Source organism: Musca domestica, unplaced genomic scaffold, assembly GCF_030504385.1.
Source record: "Musca domestica strain aabys unplaced genomic scaffold, Musca_domestica.polishedcontigs.V.1.1 26, whole genome shotgun sequence".
NCBI lineage: Eukaryota > Metazoa > Arthropoda > Insecta > Diptera > Muscidae > Musca > Musca domestica.
Window position 1 is genome coordinate 6,743,506 of NW_026712283.1, and position 25,365 is coordinate 6,768,870.

At 33.6% G+C, this 25,365-nt stretch overlaps 1 protein-coding gene across 1 annotated transcript in view; it reads right to left on the reverse strand.

Moving 5' to 3' along the window:
• Positions 1–13,532: 13,532 nt before the first annotated feature.
• LOC101887838 (leucine-rich repeat-containing protein 15) overlaps positions 13,533–25,365 on the reverse strand; it is a 53,490-nt gene continuing 41,657 nt past the window's right edge. The window contains exons 11-12 of the mRNA XM_011292476.3: positions 20,796–20,927; positions 13,533–15,018 (exon numbers count right to left, since the gene is read on the reverse strand). Of these exons, the coding sequence (XP_011290778.1) occupies positions 14,258–15,018; positions 20,796–20,927 (893 nt within the window). The 3' untranslated portion in view covers positions 13,533–14,257. The remainder of the gene's footprint in view (positions 15,019–20,795; positions 20,928–25,365) is intronic.

Here is a 25,365-nt window from a genome sequence, read left to right on the forward strand (position 1 = left end):
TTTACTCAAATGTGTATTATGTCTGCAGGACTGTTGGTATTGTAGGTCCACGTATTGGTATAGCCCGCATATAAGGGTACCTCCTGATATTCGGTATTTTGATGATTTTAGCGACATCATTCAACGGAATTGTTTAAAATTTGGTATTTGAAGTTCGTAGTGGATACTACAGCCAACGACAGAAAATTGTCTGTGCAGGTCCACATCTTTGTATAGCCCCCATATAACGGTACTTCCCTATATTCGGTATTTTGACGATTTTTGCGACATTATTCACCGGGATTGTTTCAAATTTGGTACTTGAAGTTTGTAATGGATACTTCAGCCTAAGACAGAAAATTGTCTATGCGGTTCCACGTGTTCGTATAGCCCCCATATAACGGTACCTCCACATTTTCGGTATTTTGATGATTTTAGCGACATTATTCGCCGGAATTGTTTCAAATTTGGTATTTGAAGTATGTAAGGGATATTACAGCCTATGACAGAAAATTATCGGTGCAGGTCCACGTTTTCTTATAGCCCGCATATAACGGTACCCCCCGATATTCGGTACTTTTAATGATTTTATCGACATTATTCACCGGAATTGTTTCAAATGTGGTGTTTTAAGTTCGTAATGGATACTACAGCCTATGAAAGAAAATTGTCTGTGCAGCCTCAATATAACGGTACCTCCCTATATTCGGGATTTTGATGATTTTAGCTACATTATTCACCGAATTTTTAATCAAGTTTCGCTCTGAATATTTTAATGGTTTATAGTAATATAAGATTAAGATTTTAACAGAATTTTTAACGGATTTTATTTTTTTGAAAATTGCTTAAATCGTTTCAAATGGTGGAGGGTATTCAAAGATCGGCCCGGCAGAACTAACAGCTTTTTACTTGTTTTTTCTTGAAAATTGCCGCTCCAAATGGTGAAGGGTATTCAAAGTTCGGCCCGGCTGAACTTACAGCTTTTTTTACTTGTTTTTTTTTTTGTCTAGATTGCAAGCCGGCTCTACTCTGGCCTAACGTATAAAGGGTCGTATTACATAATCACATTTCTATATTTTCAAAATTTTGGAGCTTGAAATCAGGTATTTCCATGAACTTGTTGTTCCCACCAAAAATATTAAAATGTTTTGAAACACGAAAATGCAACTTTTCCAAAAATCATGGGAAAAAGAACTTTGAAAATTGTTCGGCATGGCACTTGGGACTTTTGATGTCACACCATTACCTCATTGTAATTTGTAAGTGTTGGTGAACGCCTGAGCTATAATGTGGCTGGCACGGTGCTGCAGTGATACCAACACTTGTTTTGTTCCTTCAGGAAGACTTTTGTGCCATGGTCTGCATTTTGTTTTAAGTATTCACTCATCGTCCGTTCATTTTTCTATTTGACGCTGAGCCGCTGTGCGGCACTTTGTCAATTAAAACTTTTCATAAGAACAGGGACTAAGACTGCCAAAAACAGTAACGAACGAACGAACAAACAAACAAGCTCACCAGCATCCAACATCCAGCATCGCCAGGCATCCGGCACAGGATGTATAAACTAAAAAAATGTTCCTGGTGTTTGGAAAAGTGTGTGAGTGTGTTTGAATATGTTCAGGGCTTTTTTCTCATTCTATTTTTTCGGGTTTGGTTTGCCATCTTAATTGAAGGCAGCACGAAAAAAAATGGAGAAACAAAAACCGAAACCATTCTGAAATGAGTCTCTTGAAATGAAAGTAGAAAATGTTAAATAAATGGCTGCCGCTGGAACAGCCGACACGGAAAACGGAAGTCATTTCAGCAAATAAAAGGAAATTGCACTTACGGCATTCAACGGCGACACACAAAATGAGAAAAAAAATTCTCCAAAGACTGGAACTCACTAACACACGCACATACACCCTCACACTAAGAGGAAAGTGGGAGCAAATGCTTGCTGCCATCCGAAATTGTAGGAGTTGCCCTGGGTGGAATGGTCACAACAAATGCAAGAAAATTTAGTAGTAAAAATTAATTTAATTTTAACATAACGATTATTTTTATTTGATTATCATATATTTGCCTTCTCAGCTGGAAGTCATTGAGTTTAGTAATGTCTTTCGGGTACTTATTAAATAAAATATATACAATAGAAGCATAAAAAGTTGACAAAGAGGAATAAATGCAAGTTAAGGTATATTTACATAAAAAATATAAAATTAACAAGTAAAAAAGCAGCTAAGTTCGGCCGGGTAGAACTTTTTATACCCTGCACCTCCACCGTTCTATATTGGCTATACGATATCGTGGACATATATAGGTAATTTTATTTCAGGGGGTAAAGTGCTCACATGGAACTCCTTGTGTAGAATTTCAAATAATTCCATTAAAAATGTGGCTAAAATCATAAAAATACCGAATATCGGTAGGTGTCGTTACATGGGGGATATACTATATCGTGAACCTATATAGATAATTCTCTTCGGGTGGTGAAATACTGACAAGGAACACCTGATGTGAATTTTAAGACAATTCCGTTAAAAAATGTGGGAAAGATCTTCAAAATACCGAATATTGGGGGGTACCGTTATATGGGGGCTATACGATATCGTGGACCTACCAAAAGTCCTGCAGACATAATATACATTCGAGTAAAATTTTATCAACCTATTTCATTTCGTTCGGATGCTAGAGTGATTTCCACAGACGGACATCTAATGGTAACCCCCTATTTTCGGTATTTTTTAGCGACATTATTCACCGGAATTGTTTTACATTTAGTATTTGATATTCGTAATGGATACTACAGCCTAAGGCGGAAAATGGTCTGTCAAGGTCCACGTCTTCGTATATCCCCTATATAACGGTACCTGCCGATATTCGGTATTTTGGTGAATTTAGCGACATTATTCACCGGAATTGTTTCAAATTTGGCATATGAAGTTCTATGACAGAAAATGTTCTGTGCAGGTCCACGGTTTGGTATATAATAGTACCTCCCTATTTTCGGTATTTTTGATGATTTTAATAAATAAAATAAAAGTTTACCCTTTACACCAAAAAGTTTTCAACATCTTTTCCGAGAAGGACATTTGTAAAACCATAGAACAGTTGAACCACATCCAATTTTTCTGTCCAAAACTATTTCAACGCCTGCATATTCAAGCCCTGGAAACCAACAGTGGTCTCAACATACAATTTCAGATTTTTAGTTCTATATCTTCACCCAGTGTCAAATTTAGTAAAATTTAGTAAGAATATTCAAAAAAAAAAACTACACCTCTCCATCCTAGAGTGATCTACATCTCTCCATCCTAGAGTGATCCAAATTTAATACCATTTAGTTCTTTTCGGATAAGTATAGTACGCATTTGCAGAATCACCACCAGATCTCGATACAAAATACCTACAGAGACCTTAATATCAAATTTCGCGATTCCAGTTCTATACATTTACTCAATGCCAAATTTAGTACCATTTAGTACTTTTCGTATAATTATAGCACTCATCGGAAAAACCGTTCCATATCTCAATCCCACCAACACCAACAGTTATCGCATTATAAATTTTCACGGTTTCAGCTCTATCCATTCACCCAATACCAAAAATTTAGTAGCATCAAGTACTTTTCGAACAAATATAGTACGTATTTTCAAAACAATCTCCACCTTAATATTATATTTCAACTCTTTTATCCCCCTTTACCAAATTTAGTATTTTCGCATTATTATAGTATTTCCAACACTTCCAAATCTGAATTAAAAATACCAAAAAAAAGTCCTCAAAATCCAGATTTTTTCCATTACTAAATTGGATTCCATTTAGCACAATTATAATACACAAATCCAACATCAGATCCTTCTCTCAACCACATACGCCAACAGTGACATCCATATCAAATACCAAATTTAGTTCTTTTCGAACAACTATAGTACACATTTCCAGAACCACCTCCTTAATATCAAATTTAAGGATTTCACCTCTTTTATTTCTCCCATTACCAAATTTGGTACCATCTAGCATAATTATAATACGAATATTGAACACCAGCTTCTTCTCTCAACCACAGAAAGCAACAGTGATACACACATTCAATTTCAGCATTTTAGCTCTAACCCTTCACCCAATACAAAAATTCGTACAATTTAGTACATTTCGCACAATTATAGTACATATTTCCAAAACCACCTCAATTTCTCAATTTCAGGATTCCAGCCTTGTAATTTCACCCAATATTAAATTTAGTACCATTAAGTACTTTTCGTACAAGTACACTAAATTTCAATATATTTAGTAATATGAATATCATTGTATCATTAAGTACTTTTTGAACAATTATAGTACAAATTTCCCAAACCCACTCCAGGCTACAGTTGAACAGCGGCCCCACTACCAAATTTCAGATTTCAAGCACCATCTGTTCACCCAATACGAGTATTGTACCAAATACTGTACTTTTCTCGCACTTCTAGCACACATTTCCAAAGACCACCTCTTGATTACAAACCTTCCATCAACGGGGACCCGTTTTAGTACTATCTAGTGATACCATTTTCAAAGTTTAGAACTTTGCGTAACCTTAAAATTTCCAAAAATCCTTTGATACAACGATTGTAGACCATAGGTCTCTTTGGACCAAATACGTTTTAGGACATTTGGAGTCGATCTAGGGGTGTCTGTCCGTCCGTCTATGTGTTTGTCTGCCTGGTGCGACGATAACTCTCGGACAGAGTCTCCAATTTGGGCCAAACTTGGGACATTGTTATATTATTGTTAAATTTAAAACAAGTTCGGAGGTGGATACTTCCACTCTTTCTGATACCTCCCCCACAAAAAGTAAAATTCCACAGAAAAAAATTACCGTATAGAAAAAGAAAGGGCCATTCGATTTTATGCAAACTTTGAATATTCTAATATTTTTATCAGTGTGAAAATGGACAATATAGGCCCACTCCATCAAGTACCTACCCACAACGGGTCAAAATTTGGAATAATTAAAACTCTTATAAAATATGAAATAAGTGTCCGATTCTCTTCAAATTTCGCACATCTCAATATCTCTGCAAACACAAGATCTGGCCCACCCCATCTGGTACCTCCCCAACAAATGGTCAAAATTTTCAACAGTTATGTCTCTCATAACTTCCGTAACAATTCAGTGATTTTTTCAAACTTGGTATGTCTAAATATTTCTCTTAACCAGAGATCTGATGTGAATATGGAATTTTTCGGTCCAGTCGAGTACTTCACCCCAAAAAAAATTTTTATCACAGCTCAATAGTCATCTTTATATTAAAAATTTCCCAACTAACTAAAGCATATGGATCATTAGATACATTTCGATACGTGCAATGAACTTGAATGTTCTTAAAAAGAAAACGTTATTTTCTTAATGTCCCTCCTTCTCTACTCGAATTGGACTTTAGAGAGCAATTAACTGCAATCCAAAAAATATTTCTGTATATGTGTGTGAACACTTCTCTCTAGTAATATGCTTGTTCTAATTTCCAGCAATTACAATTTAATCACATCACAACTTCCATAATTATCCACACCCTAGCCGCCATCCCCTTGCTATCACCCCATGTTACCAGGCAACAGAAAATACGTCACTCTCAGCATTATCGTCATTACTAAATTATAAGTAAAGTCAATGCAATCAAATCATAGACACCTCAAACTCTCTGTCAGCAGATACAGATTCTTCAGACGTCCACGATGTTGCTGATGATGATGAGGATGATGCCGACGATGACAAGCCATATTCCTAACTTTGACTGTCTGACTTTGGTCGATGACTATGTAGGTGGGATTTCAGCTACTATGGCTTTATTAATTGCTGCTGCCACATGCTTTCGATTGTAGAATATTTTGTGGTTTCGAATTCAACACACACACACACACTTGCACACACGACCCACCTACCACATTGATAAAGATGTTCAGGGCGCAAAATTAAGGCGAATCATCAGACAAATGCTAAAAGGGAAGATGATACCTCGTTACTCTTGAAATATTTATGTCTCTTCTGGTGCGGGAAGAGAGGGGGTTGAGGTTGGAAACGAAATCGTGGCCAAAATGGAAGTCAGCAAATGCCAAATACAAAATTTGTGTCAGTTCGCTAATGGCCATTAAGTGGTATTTACATCGAGGTTAGGATGAGTGGTAAATTAATACCTTTTAACTAAGAATCGCAGTGATGACGACGACAACAACAACAACCGCCGAAACAGCAACAGAAGTGGCAAGGACAACAACAACAAAATATATGGTTGATAATTTAACGTTAGCTAAACAGTCGAGTATATTTTTATGGGGTTACGAATGTAGTTAATAAAATGACAAATAAAAAATGTAAGTAGATGGACTATAAAAAATATGTATTTTTTAACTGTTTTAATTGAGATAATTGTTGATGAAAATTAAAAAAATAAGTGAGAAGAAAAAGGCATGTTTATAACTAAAATATTAACAACAATGTGAAAAATGACAAATTAAGAAAATAATGGATAATACATTAAGTTAAACAATTAAAAAGCTGTAAGTTCGGCCGGGCCGAACTTTTAATATCCTCCACCATTTAGTACAAATTTGGCAATTTCCAAAATATAAAATCCGTTAAAAATTCTGTTAAAATCTTAAAAATACCGAATGCTTATACGGATCTGCATAGGCAACTTTTGTCATAAGTTATTACAATATTTAAATGCGAAACTTGAAGAAAAATCTGTTTATAATGTAGCTAAAATAATCAAAATACCGAATATGGGGGGTACCGTTAGATGGGACCTGCACAGACAATTTTCTGGCATGGGCTGAAGTATCCATTACGAACTTCACATGCGAAATTTGAAACAATCCCAGTAAATAAAGTCGCTAAAATCATCAAAATACCGAATATCGGAGGGTACGGTATATGGGGGCTATATGAAGACGTGGACCTATATGGCCCATTTTCTGTTTTATGCTGCAGTATCTATTACGAAATAAAATACCAAATTTGAATCGATTCCAGTAAACAATGTCGCTAAAATCATCAAAATATCGAATATAGGGGGGTACCGTTATATGGGGGCTACACGCAGACGTGGACCTGCACAGATCATTTTCTGTCTTAGGCTGAAGTATTCATTACGAACTTCAAATGCTAAATTTGAAACAATTCCGGTGAATAATGTCGCTAAATTAATCAAAATACCGAATATCGGGAGGTACCGTTATATGGGGGCTATATGATAACTTGGACCTACATGGCCCATTTACAAACTTAACCTGCTTACTGGCAAAATATACATGTGTGCAAAATTTTAGCCTTCTATCTCAATTTGTTCGAAAGATAGCGTGATTACAACAGACGGACAGACAGACAGACGGACATGGCTAAATCGTCTTAGAATTTTACGCTGATCAAGAATATATATACTTTGTTGGGTCTGACATGAGTATTTCGAGGAGTTACAAACGGAATGACAAAATTAATATACCCTCCATAGTATGGTGGAGGGTATAAAAACAGGAATGTAGGTCTAAGTTAGAACGAGCCGGCTCTACATCTTCCCACACGGGCTAGACTAACGACAGATGTCTACCTTCAGCATATAATTATGTATGTGTATATATCACTTGCGGAGAGTTACCAAAAGAGGTGGAGCAACATATCCCGCCTTCACTTACGATGATTGGCAATTTTATCATAATTCATTTCCTATACCAGAATGGAAGATCATCAATAGTTCCTTTTGATGATCTGCATAGAATCACATTCGGAGACGATTTATGCATGTTAATCCGTTCGTCAGGTTGCATTTATTGCCAGGTCAAGATGAAAATTTGCATAAAACATTGGTTTGGTCCAAGGTCGAACCGTATTGAAATTGGAAATAAATCGGTCAAAATTTAGATATAGATAATACTAATTGCTCTGCTAATTTCCAAGGTGGCGGGGAAAAAATGTTTGCATGTTTCCAAATTTGTGAGAAAACAAATAGGTCCAGGTTTTGGTTGAATATTCTATTTAAAAGCTGTTTTGAGTTGTACATAGCCAGACAAAATGACGTTTTTAGATCGATATCAGATTCTCTGAAAGAAAAATAGGGTCTAGAATCATATTTTGAGCGTACTATATGATAGATATTAACTCTGAACGTGTGTTATGTGTTATGGTATTAACATTTACAGAATTCCCATGTTTGAAATCACAATCGAGTTCATGTGGCAACAATTCCTTCCTTAGCTAGAGAATATGTGCCTGAAAGTATGCTTTGAATTTTAATATGTGGGCAATTTGGTCCAGGAACGGATGTGCCAAGTTAAACATTTTTCACTCACATACTTTTGATCTTAACGTATACTTGTTATTAATTCTGTTTGCCTGGTATTTGTGTATTTTCAGTAAAACGACACTTTTTTCGGCGAGAAAAAAAATCAGCCATGCCAGACAGACGCCAGACGCTTTGTGGTTTAATACTGATTCGGAGTTAAATTTTTTAACATATCCCAAACTTTTTGGTATTGTATTGAATCTATTATATATATATTGTATTATAATTATATATATATATATATATATTTATTGTATTATAATTATTTATTATTTTATATTAAATATTAATTAATTAACTCTATTTAATATTTAAATACTTTTTTCTATGACAGCACATTTAGATATAAATAAACGGGTTAACCCGCTGGATTTGGATTATATTGTCATATCCATTATCTATACCTCATATAAATCCTCTTTAAGTAGGTTAACCCTACAAAAAGCTCTAACATATAAATATGGCATGAGATCATATTCAATGATATATATTTACACCCAATAGTGTTCTGGTATAAAAATACACAAAATTACCTAATCAGAGATCATAATCGAGTTAGTGTGGCATCATTTTTTCTGTATCAACTAAATATGCGCCTAAAAGTATGCTTTGAATTTTAATATGAAGTCAATTGAGTTCAGGGACGGAAGTGCCAAATTAAACATTTTTCACTTACATACTTTTGATCTTAACGTATACTTGTTATTAATTCTGTTTGCCTGGTATTTCTGTATTTTCAGTAAAACGACACTTTTTTCAACGAGAAAAAAAAATCAGCCAAGCCTAGACGAAGGAAGCCGTGTTTTGTGTGTGATTCGTACTTTATATTTGAAAAACTGCTTCGGAGCTAATTTTTTAACATATCCCAAACATTTTGGTATTGATATTTATTTGTTTTATTTAATATTATATTATTTATAATAAATTATTTATTATTTAATAATAAATAATTAAAACATTATTAAATATTTAATATTTAAAACAATTTCCAAATGTGGAAATCTTCTCCCTCCTTATTCATTTTATTCCCATTCTAATTTTTTATGTTTATATATATTTCTGGACCTTTAAATATTGTTGTAGTTCTATTAAAAAAAACTGTTTTTGCACAATTTTCCATTTGATTTTATCTAACTAACCATTAAAATTTTTAATTTCCATTTTTAAAAGATTAAAACTTCAGACCTCAATTTTTTGTAAATAAAACATTTGTTTTTTTATTTTTTATAAAATTTGATTTTATTGATTTCTTCTCTCCCCATTTGGGGGATTTCTGTTAGTTATTTATTACAAAATGAAATGGTTTAATATTATTAAGTAAACTATATAAATATGATTATTGATTACAAAACATATATATAAATTAATTGAAATTATCATCAAGTCATTGTAAATAACTTCATTAATAAACGATAAATAAAAGTCATACATGAAATTGTTTTATATATTTAATGGTGAAAATAATCGATATAATGTGAATAAAATTATTATATATTACGAACGGAGTTTTGTTTTTTTATATAATTATTTTAAATATGAAACCAATTAAGCCGTTTTTGTAATGACGACCGCCATTCGGGTTGTTGTGGGCTTTGGATTCTTTTAAATTGCCTTCAGTGTTTTTTTTTGTTTTTTATTTGTTTTGTACAATTTTATTGTAATTAATTTTTATTTTGTATTGAATATTATTTTTTTTTCTCTTCTGAAGTTTAACTAACTATATAAATTTAGGTATATAATTTTGTGTTTATATGTGTCTGTGTTGGTGTGAATTGTGTTAGTATGTATGTTTACATAAGAAGTCAATTATCTTATTTGGAATTATGCTACATATATATGCATATGTATTTGTGTTTATATATAAATTTTAATATAAATATTTATTATATATAATTGTTTGTATTTTTTTTCGTTTCAGTGTATCTATCTTGTTTATATAAATTAATTGTATCTTACATTTAATTTGTTGTGGGTTTTCATGTATACAGGGTGTCCCAAAGTGAATGTATAATTATGAAAATTCATGATAAATTTCACAGTGTGAAGAAAATGTAATTTATAAATAAATCCAATATTGTAATATTTTATTGTAATATTTATTTTTTAATTTAAATTTTCAAAAAAAAAAAAAATAAAAAAATTAATGAATAAATAGAAAAGTTATTTATTTCCATATCCATTTTTTAAACGGGATTTAAAAGAAATATATTTTTTTATAGTTTGAGGTTGAAAATAGTCTCCATCTACCATTGATGGAGTCATAAAGCCCGATGTTCGAAATTTTGAAAATTTTTGCAAAACTAATGTAGACATCAGCGTCTTACGCTCTTCATAAATTTCTTGCATTACCATTCACTTTTGCCACACTCTGTAACAATTCATTTACGTTAACCTATACTTAACCAAAATCGTTTACAATATCCTAATTCATATTTTTTTGAAAATATGCATATGTATTGTGATGTGAACGGTAGAAAAGAAAATAAATTGCAATAATTTATTTCTATATGTATAATTTTTGAACAGGTTAGCTTAATATCGAAAACAGAAATTTTGTTGTTGCCCACATAACTTATACAAATTTAATTTGCATAATGAACACTTGAGAGATTTTTTAAAGAAATAGTTTTACATTAACTCTATGTTTTTCAATTCGTTTTTTTATATTTTAGAAAATATTTACAGATTTTTTTTATTATTTTTTTTTTTTTTAATTTTTGTCTCGATTTTTTTTATCAAAATATCACATTGAGAAATGTGTTTGTGTGGGTATTTGACATATTTTTATTGCCAATTTGTTTAAAATAATGTTCAAAGTTATTTAATTATTATTTTTGTTATAAATACCACTGATGTAAAAATATCAAAAAAAAAAAAAATAATAAAATAAAAATAATTAATAAATATTTTTTTAATTAAAATAAAATTAATTGTTTATTTTTTTCTTTTGCAAAAAGAAGAAAAATTATATTTAATCGATATTACCAACGAAATTCCAATTTCCATGTATTTCACACAAATCTTTTCAGGGAATGTAAAACGTATGCAGTTTCTAAATAACAGAATACAAGTTTATATGCAGTTCGGGTACTTTCTTTCGCCACAATTTTTATACATTACTTCATCAAGTGGAAAGATTTTAATGTACCCATTAACGGCTCTGAATATCCAGCATGTCCGTATCACCAAAATACCGAAAATAGGGAGGTATCATTATATGGGGGCTATACCAAAACGTGGACCTACATGGCCCATTTTCAATACCAACAGTCCTGCAGATAATATACATTTGAGTACAATTTCATCAACCTTCATAAATCGACATTTTATGCTGATCATGCTGTTGGGTCTAAAATGTATGTTTCGAGGTGTTACAAACGAAATGACAAACTTAATATAGCCTCCATACTATGGTGAAAGGTATACAAATGTATTTGAAATAGATTGATGTAAATTCTGTTAAAACACAACTATGCTGAAGACTACGGATAATTTAATTTATATTGAGGTTAAAATGTGAAAAGTTCATTCTTACTAATTCCTTCCCCACAAAGGGCCAAGGTTTTAAATTATCAGAATTCTCATAAGACGCGAAAAATACATTTATTTCCTTCAAATTTCATATTCGACTCCGACTTTTGACTTTATTGTGGACTTTGTATTATATACGATTTAATTACCGAGTGGAGTCCAAGATTAAGTTCGATGTCAGCATATCCTAATATTTTTTGTCAAACTTGGATTAGTAGCTCTCCAATAATGGTTTACAATTTTGGAATGTTTTCCTACATTTCTTTAAACTTCTTTTATCCTAATAGATTTGACTCTAATACCTCCCTCGCTTACGGCTGAAAAGTTGAATCCCATGTAAGATGAAAACATTACCACGTTGATCAAAACAACAAAAGTAAGTTTTAGTCTGAAATAGGTCAATTTTTTAATGAAATACGTAGGCCTATTAGTTGTGATACCACCCCACGAAAAATTAGCATTATTTTCGTGTTATACTAACTAGGTCTCCGATATTTTGATAGTTTAACTTCGACCAGGTTTCTAGAGTAATTTTGAAGGTCTTCTTCACAAAAATTAGTCAATTTGTCAAAAGAAAATTTCAAGGTTTTCCAAGGCGAAAATCGTTGAATGCTATTTTTTTAATGTTTTTAGGATAATCCTTTTTTCAACAATATTTTTTTTTAATATATTCTGAACAAACTATTTGAATTTGCTAAGAAAATTTGGGAACTTCCTGCATAAAATACTGTATTTTTAAAATTTTTTACGACCTCAGACACAACCTAGTAAGAAAGCTAATTTCGGCCATGACTAACCTTTAATACCCTCCAAAATTTAAAGGAAATAACAAGATGTAAAAAAGGCCGTTGAAAAATAATATAAATATTGGGAGGTACTGTTTTATGGGTGTTATACGAAGACGTGGACGCGTACAAGCAGCTTTGTTAAAAAAAAAAACTTGAAGACGTGGATCTGCTTACGAAATTTTCTCATGTAATACCCATTATGAACTTCAAATACGAAATTTGAAACAGTTCCAGAGAATAATGTCGCTAAAATCTTTAAAATATCGAATATCGGGAGGTACCGTCATATGAGGGCTATACGAAGACGTGAACCTGCACAGACAATTTTCTGTCATAGGCTGTAGTATACATTACGAACTTTGAATACCATATACGAACTAAAAACGCAAAAATCATGAAAATACTAATTATCGGGACGCTCTTCTATTGAGTTTACGATCTTGTCACTTGAGTAAAAAAGATTTTTTTTTTGTGCGAGGAATATCGCAGACAAAAAACAAGGTATTCCCTGCCTTACCCTTGGTAAACATTACCATCGTTCTCCATTAATAAACAAACGTTGTTTTTATAAAAGGGATAAAGGTATTAAGCCTGACCATTTTGAAACAACAAAATACTATGGTATCCCGATCAAACATGCCAACACTGTTCTGTAGAATTAATTCAAATATATAGTTAATATTCGGATCACAACAGGGCCCAGGTAGCAAATCTTAAAAACCTTCTGTTTTAAGAAATGTGTGAGGATCTAAAACGGACAACTATTTGTTTTTCCTGTAATAATAATGGTTATTGGAATTTCGTTGGTAATATACATTTTTCGAAATCATATAAAAATTCGTTTCGATATTTAAATTAAAAATAATGTGTTTTTCTCATTTTACTAAAATTAAAATTTCATTTGAAATTTCATCCCTCTTCTTTTGGTTGTACCAAAAACTCATTTCAACATAATTACATTGCAATTATTTGATTGTTGTATGTATGTATGTGTAATGTTGCGGTTAGTTTAGTTAATTTGTGAGAATTTAATTTGAAATTTCTATTGACACTAGACCAACCGACATTTTAGTTTAATATCCCGGATTATAAACACTCACAGTAATTTACAGTAATGAAGAACAGCATCGATGGATGTATGTGGCTCCATGGGCCATGCCACATGTGCTGAAGTTGCGCGTTTCTGTTTTTTTTTTTTCGTTATATTCACATGTTATTAATGTTTTATGATAACGATGACGATGTGTAAGAGTGTGTTTGGGTGTGTTAGTGTTGTATATATGCTTTAATTGTATTATGGCTACAATGGTTGCAACGAAACATTTATACGAACCGTTGATGGCGATGATGATGATGACGATGTTACTCTTTGTACAATGTTATGATTTTTTGTTTGCTCTGTATCAGAGCTCAGAGAAAGTGTGTGTTGGTGTGAGAGGGAGAGAGAGTGAGAGTTTAAGTTGTAGCATCTCTTCCCATTGGGAAAAGTCTATTCATTATCTATGTATGTGAGATGGTGGTGTGTTGTTGTTGCTGTTGCTGCTGGTGTTGCGAATGATAATCTCCGCTTAAATGTGATGGCATCAGTGTCGTTGTTGCCATCAGTCCTGTTGTGTTGCGCATTGTATTGCCGGAGTGGCCCATAATGCCCTGGGGTCAGTTAACGCTGACCAATGGTTCAAGTGTGGTTAAGTGCAACAATTGCTGTTGTTGTTGCTGCGGCTGCTGACGTTGATGCTGTTGCTGTGGCAGTTGTTCGGATGATATTATTGTGGCGGTTGGTGGCGGCAGTACTACAACTATTGCCTCCGGTGGCATTGTCTTGCTGCTGCTGCTGCTGCTGCCACTGCTGAGCTGGTGATGCGCTGGTGTTAAGGGCGTACCCAGCATTGTGGTTGTCCCTCCAGCAGATGGTGCCCCCGGTGGTATAACTGTGGCGGCAGCAGCCACAGCAGCCTGAGCTGTGGTACTGCCACAGTTAAGAGGTGTTGCTAAGTATCTTAAATTTAAGTTACTACAACTTGAAGATTCCAATGCTGACATTGCAACTCCCGAGGGATTGGAGGAGTTGCCGCCAGTTGCAGATGACATCATCATCATTGTTTGTGGTGGTGGTTTTGTGCTGGGCAACTGTGGTGCCGTTGATGGTACAACTATCAGTTCATCAATGGTACAGACGCGATCATCAATGGGGAATTTGAAATTTATTTCATTTGCCTGGGCCTCCACGTTATCGTTGGTGCTCTTGCTGGGATTCAGTGGCTCCGAGGCCATACTTTCATAGCCGTTCCCGTTGGCATTTAGGGGAGTCTTTTTCATGGTGCCATTTGTGGGTGATGCTGTGGCCGAGCCATTGCTATGGGCAGTAATGGATGTAGTGGTCGTTTCCAGATTCTTTTCCAGGCATTTGTCTTCACCTAAAGGTTTCGGGAGAAAAGAAAAAGGAAGAGATGAAAAAAAAATAAAATCAGGAAATAAATGTTTTCTATTCTTTTTAGAAAAACAAAAAGTTTGCAATTTGTTTCATGAAGGGAAAACATACAAGAATTTCCTTCACTGGGTGGGTGTCGAATATTTGTATGGTATTCATTCTATTTTATTCCTAGAAAGAAGGTTAAACATCAACCAACACGTAAAACATTTCTTTGGGGAATTCCGACAAAACTCTATCCAAATTTTCAGTAAAATTAAGTTAACATCCTCCTGCTGGGAAATGCAACCAACGTGGCAACATAATATTTCTCTAAAGTTATTGCGATGATTCCACGTGTATGTGGATATTCCATGGAAATGTGGTTACTTTGATTGTGAAGATTTTTGTTCAACTTGTTGCGAGAACTTTTCAAATGAAAACATTTTCCGGGAAGTATGTATATGCACACATACGTATATACATATGCAGATGTATAAAAATATTTCCTCGAATTAAAATTTCAAAATATTTTCAGGAAGCCAATGCGTATGCATAACATACAGCATTTCATATTAATTATACGCCACCGTTCACATAACTTGAATTAGTCTTAGTGTGAATTTTCGGGGAAACGAGGTTTTGTAGAGTAACGTATTTTCCTGAGAAGAGAAGTAATTCATTTTAAGTTTTGAAAATTATGGCTCTAATACAATATTAGTTTGTTTGAGTAGAGTATTGGGGGTTGATTCGGATTTTTTTTTTTTTTTTTTTTGTGAAAATTTTGAGCGGCTTAACCAACGGCGAACACAATATATACTGTTTATACGTGGGACTTCGCTAGATTCCAATTATCAATGTAATCTCCTAAGTTCATTATTAGATCAACTCGAAAGAGAAAATTACGAAATTTAACAATGTTTGAGGAAGCTGTTGCGTATACATAATGCATATTATTTCATATAACTTATACGCCACAATTCACTCAAATTGAATTAGGCTTAGTACGAAAGTAAAAGTAAAACAAGTTAAATAGTATCAGTCGGTTTTGTCGACAGATGTACGAGTATACCCCCAGCCTTGAGGGGTTTCGAAGCAGTTGGCCAATATTGTCCAATTCGTATCTGATATAAGTCTGATGTAAATATTACAACGTGCCATATTATATATACTATACCGTCTACTTCCTATATATGAGATATGTGCAAATTTTTGGAAAATGTGGAAATATGCGTCAGATATGGCGGACCGAAATATTCCACTTTATCTAATACAGATAAAAATATTGGTGTGTGCAAAATTTGAAGGAAATCGAATATTTATATCCAATTTTATGCGAAATCACAAATTCCGATTAATTATTCATATCAGATTTCTGGCTAAGAGAAATATTTAAATATTGCAAGTTATATAGAATTGCCGACTTGTTTCGCAATTATAACCGATATTAGATTTGGAAATTGGGACCCTTTGAGGTTGAGCTACCAGAAAGGATTGGCAAATATTTATCATCTTCATCTTCGTTAGCAAAAATGTTTGTATGTGTGAAATTTGAAGAGAATTGAATGATTATGCCGCCTTTTATAAGCATTTCGTTTTTCAAAATTTTTAACCCTTTGTGGGGGGAAGTACCAGAAAGAGTGCGCCGATTTCCACAGCAGATCTTGTGTTAGTGAATATAATGACATGTTTGAAATTTGAAGAAAACCGGATACTTATTTTGGATTTTATGGCCGTTTTGATTATTCAAAACTTTGACCCTTTGTGGGGAAGTTTTCAGAAGAAATGGTCCGATCTCTAACATCTTTATAACAGATCTTGTGTTGATGGAAATATTGAGATGTATAAAGTCTGAATGGAATCGAACGTTATTTTCGCGTTTTATGAGCTTCATGGATACTCAAAATGTTGAACCTTTATGGGGGAGGTGCCAGAAGGAGTGGTCCTATTTATCCAATCTTCACACCCTACCTTGGATTAATACAACTATTGTGATGCGTGTACTTTGAAGACAATCGGACTCTCAATTCACATTTTATAAGAATTATAATTATTCAAAATATTGACCCTTTGTTGGGAAGATACTTGATGGAGTGGACCGATTTGTCCATTTTCGCACCTTGCCCAGTGCTGATGCAAATATTAGGAGTTGCAAAGTTGAAGCCAAATCGAATCATCCTTTCTCTGTGCAGTAAAATATTTGTTTATTTTTTGAAAATTTTCTGGGGGGGAGGTACGACTTTTATCATTTGTTAGAAAATATTGGAATATGTTAAATTTGTTATTGTTATTCAAAATGTTGACCCCTTTGTGGCGAGCTCCTAGAAGGAGTGCTCCGATATCTACCATATTCACAACATATCTTGTGTTGGTAGAAATAGTGGAATGTGCCGAGTTTAAAAGATATGGAATGGTCATATCGAGCTTTATGAGCTTCATGGATTTTAATAATTTTGACCCGTTGTGGGAAAAGGTACCAGAAGTAGTTCTTCAGACCAGATCTTGTGTTAGTAGATACATTAAGTTATACCAAACTTTATGACATTCAAACTCTTATTTCACATTTCATCCTTCTTGGGGGAGATATGAACGGAATTTGAAGATAGTCGCACTTTTATTTCATTTTTTTGCTCTTTTTTGTACCCTTCACCATAGTATGGAGAGTATATTAAGTTTGTCATTCCGTTTGTAACGCCACGAAATATACACTTTAGATCCCACGAAGTATATAATCTTGATCACATAAAATTCTATGTCGATATAGCTATGCCCGTCTGTCCGCCTGTGGAAATCACTCTAGCTTCCGGACGAAATGAAGTAAATTGATAAAATTTTACTTAACTGTATGTTATGTCTGCAGGCCTTTTTGTATTGAAAACGGGCCATGTAGGTTCACGTTTTGGTATAGCCCCCATATAATGGTACCTCCCTATTTTCGGTACTTTGTTAATTTTAGCGACATTATTTACCGGAATTGTTTCAAATTTGGTATTTGAAGTTCGTAACGAATACTGCAGCCTATGACAGAAGATTGTTCGTGCAGGTCCATGCCTTCGTATAATCCCCATATAACGGCACCTCCCGCTATTAGGTATTTTGATGATTTTACCGACATTATTATTCGGAATTGTTTCAAAGTTGGTATTTGAAGTTCGTAATGGATACTTTAGCCTAAGACAGAAAATTGTCTGTACAGGTCCAGGTCTTTGTATAGCCCCCATATAACGTTAAATCCCGATATTCGGTATTTTTATGATTTTAGCGACATTATTCACCGGAACTGTTTCAAAATTGGTATTTGAAGTTCGTAAGGGATACTTTAGCCTAAGACAGAAAATTGTCTGTGCAGATCCAGGTCTTTGTATAGCCCTTATATAACGGTACCTCCCGATATTCGGTATTTTGATGATTTTAGCGACATTATTCAGCGGAATTTTTTCAAATTTGGTACTTGAAGTTCTTAATGGATACGGAAGCCTATGACAGAGAATTTTCCTTGTAGGTCCTCATTTTGGTGTAGTCCTCATATAATGCTACCTCGCTATATTCGGTATTTTGATGATTTTAGCTACATAACACCAATTTTTTTTTTTAGTTTCGCATTTAAAAATTGTATTGGCTTATGACAAAAGTCCATGTCGTCGTGCAGACCCTAATATAACGGCTACATTCGGTAAATTTAAAATTTTAACAGAATTTTTAACGGATTTTATTTTTCTGAAAATTGTCAAATTCGTTCCAAATGGTGGAGGGTATTCGATGTTCGGCCCGGCTGAACTTACAGCCTTTTTTCTTGTTTAAATTACTTTGTATTGTCCGTCCGTCTGTCTGTGGAAATCACTCTAGCTTCCGAACGAAACGAAGTAGGTTAATAAAATTTTACTCGAACGTATATTATGTCTGCAGGACTTTTGGTATTGAAAATGGGCTAAATAGACCCATGTTTTTGGTTAAGCCACCATACAGCGGTACTTCCCTATATCCGCAATTTTGGTGATTTTACGACATTTTTCATCGAAGATTTTTCCAATTTCCTATTTGGATTTTGTAGTGGCTACTACAGCCTATCACAGAAAATTGCCTATGGAGGTCCACGTTTTTTTTAGGCCCAATATAACGGTAGCCAGCATTTTGATTATTTTAGTGAATTTATTAGCTGGAAAAAATTCAAATTTCGTTTTTAACAAATATATAAAAAAATTAGCTTAATTTAGAATATGAACTCTCTTCTGTAGAAATTAGTTACAGGTACAGGGTTGCCCATATTCGACGGATCCATGTTTTTTTCGATGACTCTTTGGGCCCATTCCAATCGACGAGGCTTGTCCGCAGGCAACATTCTGTATTGGTTTATGGTAAAAATCTGCTTGGACTGACGCTTCAAACGCGGTGTGACATCTCTGTCAAAAGTTATGGCGTTGCCAGATGGGTCTGTCGAATATGGGCAACCCTGTATATTACCTTTTTATACATTTCAGTTTATTTGAAATTAAAGCTTCTTTAAATTTATATCTACCACACGATAACAATAACATTTGGAACTAGACTTTTGTAATAACTACATCAAATTAATTTTAAATCATTTTTTATATATCGATTGTACTAAAAAGTAGTTTTCCCTTTCCTTAAATTACACATCAATTCCCCTGGAATGACATTATCAAATACCACTAACATGACCACACTTGCGTTGCGAAAAATGACAATAAATTTTATTTCATTTTCTTTTCAATTTTTTTGGTCTACACATTTACGCCATGAATTTCGTTGTAGTTTTTAATTGCTCCAGAATAAAAAAGACCAGCAATGAAACAAAAGAATGCCAAAAAAATCAGTAACTAACAACCACAAGCCATTCGTTCACTTTTACTTGCTTGCCGGCAAAAATGAGGAAAAAAAAATCGAAACTCTGCACCATAATTTCGCCAACAATATGTTGCGGAAGAGAAAAAACTTTGGCTTTTAAAAAAGTTTGGCCTTCCTCTTTGGGAACAGTTTTAAGTACCATTAAAAGTAAGAAAATAAATTTTGACGGTTTTGCTGGGTGGCTGGCTGGCTGTTTGTTTGTTTGTTTGCCGGCCAATTGTTTGTTGAGCGGAGTTTTGCTATAAAAATCACACCAAAATATAAAGCAGAGCAGCAGCAGGGCAATTCTTCAATTTATGCAATGCAATGGCATTGGGTTCGTCTCGGTTCGTTTCAGGGGAGGTTGGCTTGAAAGGGGTGTCATGTTCGATTCGATGCTTTGCCAAAATGAATTTCTTTCTCAGAATTGATTGTAGTGTTGCAGTAGTGGCAAAAGTTAACATGTTATGATGTACAGACACATACACACACACACACTTACACTACTACATAAGAAAACAAATTTAATTGAGGAAACAAACTGATGATATTATTTGACTAAAAACTTTCCCAAACAACTGGGTCAGGCTATTTATAACAACAAATATTTTGTATTATTGCCAATTTAATTTCCAATGCAATTCAAAGGGAAATTTTGGAAATAAATAAAAACCCTTAAGGCTTTTAGGCACGTCACAATGTCGGAGTGTTAGGTGAGAGTGGAAAAATTAGTATTTATTTCAAAATAAAATTTCCCATCATGCCTTTTTTGGAACCGCCTTCAGTGCTTTTATTAGCAGTTTCTGCCAATAAACAATAGTTGAATTAAAAACTTTTCTCTAAATCAAACTTTGTTTTCCCTTCATGATTCCTTTTTTTTGGCTTGGAATTCGACTGGAATTCCATGTTTGTTTTTATTACTCAAGTTTCGTAACTTACTTCCATTAAGATGATCCTCTCGTGTATAGTACCGTGCACGATTTCTCGAAAAACAGATTGCCACCGAGATTATTATGATGGCAATTAGAACAAATATAACACCGCCCAGAATGGCAAGAGTGTTGAGACCACCTGCAATAAAATTGAAGAAAAGAAACAGTTGAAGGGATTATTTTGTATTTTTTTATATTATGATATTTTTGAAAAAAGTAGGATACTTATTGTTGCTATGGATTAATTTGGGATATTTTTATACCCTACAACACTATGTGTTGGGGGTATTATAAGTTTGATTGGGCCAGAATTTATGTAACACCTCGAAATATTGATTTCCCATATAGGAAAGTATATATGGATCTTCCTAGCTCGCCGAGCTGAGTCGATCTAGCTATGTATGTCCGTCCGTCCGTCTGTCCGTCTGTCCATGTTAATTTGTAATCACTCTACAGGTCGCAATTATGGTCCGATCTTCACGAAATTTAGAATGTAGGTGGGGCTTGGACCAGAATAGAACCCTTTTGCTTTTGAAGAAATGTTTAGGGGTTGAAATGGACCAAATACTGAAAAAATGTCGGATTTTGCAGTAGCTATATAGGTCGCAATTATAGACCAATCGACGCGGAATTTCGCATGTAGCTGGAGTTTAGGGAGGGGAAGAAGCCCTCCAATTTGGGTGGTCATCGGATAATATTTAGCGGGTAAAATAGACCATATCTTTTGTGTTGAAAAAATTCAAAATTTTTCATTAAACCGCGAATATTTTAAATCCCGGCGAAATCATAAAGCCATGGCATGGTTACTTCTGATCTTTACATTGATGTTAACATCCAACAAATCGGATATTTAGCAAAATATGTGCGATATATATGTCTATCAAAGAAGATATGCTTGAAAGATCTCTTATATGTCGAGAACGGCTGAACTGATTTCGACAGTTCTCATTAATTCAGAATGGCCTCTTGGCAGGAAACAAAAAACGTCTAAAAAAATCGCATAAAAATATCTCTCTAAAGATGAAAATATTGATTTTGTAAAATTTTCTCATATTTTTTCAATTTTGTCATATTTTTGGCATATTTTAATTTTGAATTAAACATTTGGTAATATTTCTACAGCTAACAAAACTAAGTAGTTAGAATATCAGGATATCATATACAGATCGCATTTATGGCCCGATCCTTACGAAATTTTGCATGGGGATAAGATGAGGGTCAGAATAGAAGCCTACTCTTTTTGGAGATGATCGCCATATATTTAGGGGTTGAAATGGACCAAAAAACTGGAAAATTGACAAAATACGAAAATGTCCATTCCAGAGACTTTTTGGAGAATTCACAAATACAGGAAAGACGCACTTCTGACTATTTCGTTGAAGAATATAGTCAAATGTCTGTATCTCAGTCAAAAACCAATAATAAATGTTAATCTTTTGCCACTTCTGAGAGATTATAGGTCTTTGGGAAATAGTGGTTCCAGATCTAGGAAGACCATTTAAGTGCAATATCTACCAATAAATTGGAAATGAGCAAATTAGTTTAAGTTGTTATTTTTTCGAAAATTAGAGAACGAAACCTGATAGTTTCCTTTAATTATTTGTCACAATATCTTGTGGAATTCTGTCGAGTACTTCGCCTATATAAACTGTATGGTTTATTATAGTGTTGTAGGGTATTCAACGGTCGGCCCCGCTCGACTGTAGCCTTTGCTTACTTGTTTATGGATATTTTTGAAAAAAGTACTTATTGTTGCTATGGATAATGCGAGGATTTTAAATATTATTAAGTGTACATACAGAAAAAAAATTTAACGACGCATATTATAAATGTATGTTTTGATATACCCTACACCAATAAATCTGCATCGCGAATTAAAATATTTTGAGTTCTAAGTTTTTTTACTTTCATATAGCAGTACCTATCAATAGATTTTAACGTCAGCAAAACAAAAAAAGGAAAAAACCAATATTTTTATTCCCTCCATCATACTTTTCTTAATCAGTGTAAACTTTTAAGTCGTTTTAGCGATGTGCGTCTGTAATCGTAATTGTAATCACGCAGAAGGCTTAAATTTTTGCACACATGTACATTTTCCCAGAAGGCAGGTTAAGTTCGTAAATGGGCTATGTCGGTTGAGGTTTTCAGGTAGCCCTGATAGGTACTTCGTAATATTCCGTACCGGAATTGTTTCAAATTTCGTATTTAAAGGTCGATATAGATACATATAGTCCAGTCACTCGTTTTCGTATAGCCCCCATATAACGGTACATCCCGAAATTCGGTAACTTGATGAGAGAGAGTCTATGATAGAAAAGTTTTCAAGTTTCGCATTTTAATATTGTAATGGCTTATGACAAAAGTTGCCTATGCAGGTCCACGTCGTCGTATAAACCCTTATATAAAAGCTACATTCAATCTTTTTAGGATTTTAGCAGAATTTTTAACGGATTTTATTTATTTTTGAAAATTGCCAAATTCATTCCAAATGGTGGAGGGTTCGCTCGAACTTACAGCATTTTTAAAAGCTTTTTTTTATTAATATATATTTTTTTAAATCCATGTTAATCTATATATATTAATAAAATAGTAAAATTATTAAATATTCATTAAAGCCAAGACGAAACGGCTAAAGCCAGAATCTTATAATTTTGTATGAGGGTCACTCGTGGTTCGAAGGGGTCAGGTAAGGATTGTTTTTTGGAAACTTACGTACGAAAAGTTTTAAAATGTACTCTAAATATGGTAACCTCTGTATTTGAGGAAGCTGTAGTTAAAGCAGTGTTAAATTTTGGAATGAGGGTCACCGATGGAGCGTTTGATAGAAGTACTAATTTTTTTTTTAATTCGCACAACGAGTTTAGGAAAACTACAAAAATGTACTACATTTGGTACCATTTTTTTCGACGTGAACGGCTAGAGCTAAAAACTTGAAATTAAGATATGAGATTACCATTACATTTTAGTACTGAGGAATGTAGCTAGTATTGCAAATTCGTACTTATGTGTACTAAATGTTACAAAATTTGATACAATTTAAATTTTGGGAGAACCAAGAGAGTTGGAATCCTGAAATTTGAAAATAAAATTTGTATTGTCATTGTAGAACTAATTTATTAACGTATTTTTGGAAGTTCATATTTATGTGTGTTTTTAAATTTTGGGTGAATCGGTAGAGTTGAAATCATGAAATTTGAAAATAAGATTTCTTTTCAACTGTATGATGTAGGTAGTTATGGGTAGTTAATATGTCCTCTAGTGTACTAAATTTGATACAATTTGGATTTATGTGAACCGATAGAGACAGTCCTGGAATAGGATTGTGTTATGTAAGAAGTTTTGGAAGTTCGTACTTATCTGTACTATATGGAACTGAATTTGGTACAATTTGTACTTAGGCGAACCGATAGGGTTAGATCCTGAAATTTAGAATTGGGGTTTCTGTGGAGTGGAGGATTTTGGTATTTAAGTTGCTTTCAAAATTCGTAATTATGTGTACTAAATACTACTAAATTTGGAAAAATAAGGATTTAGGCTGGAACCCAGATTTCTATTGGATTGTATGATTATGGAAATGTGTACTAACGTATACTTATTTCTACAAATTGGAATTATGGTGAAACGATAGAGATGAAATTCTGAAATTTGGAAATGATATTTCTATGGGATTGTATGATTGAGGTATGGTGGTATTTTTGGAAATTTGCAGTGTAGTATTGGGGTATGTAGGAAATTTTGGAAATTCGTTCTTATGTGTACTATATTTGGTATAATTTGGGTTTGTGTGAACCGATAGGTCTGAAATCCTCAAATTTATAAAAAATACATATTGTTAAAATGCACTACATTTGGAATTATCAAAAAATCAATTCATATAATTGATGTTTATGTAAGGAGACGGTTTTAAAGAACTGTACTAAATTATACTAAATTCAGTAGCTGGTAATTTCAAATATTGGTATTGAGATCCCTTGATCATTGAAAAATAGTTCGGTTTAGAAAATATGTAGTACAAGTGCACGAAATGTACTAAATAGTACTATATTTTGTACAATTGGGTGAACTGATAGAGCTTAAAATCTGAAGTTTGATGGTCGCAGTTCATGTGTAATCTAAGCATATGGTGGTGGTTTCGGAAATGTGTACTATAATTGTACGAAACGTACTAAGTGGTAGAAAATTTGGTATTGCGTGAAGGGACAGAGATAAAATTCTTAAATTTGATATTTAGATTACTGATGGCATTTGCTTTTGAGGCTAGGGTCTGGTTTGGAAAAGCTGTTATGCTGTTACGAAAAGTACTACATTTTATTAAATTTGGTATTGAGTGGATGGATAGGGATGGAATATCCGAATTTGATACTGAGATCTCTGCTGGTATCTGGAATAGGAATATGGAGGTGTTTTTGAAAATGTTTAATATAATTGTAAGAAAAGTATTAAATTGTACTAATTTTTCTACAATTTGGTATTGGGTGAACAGATAGTGCTTGAAATCTGAAGTTTGGTGTTAAGGTCGCTGTTCATGTGTAGCCTGGACACATGGAGGTGGTTTGGGAAATGTGCAATATTATTGT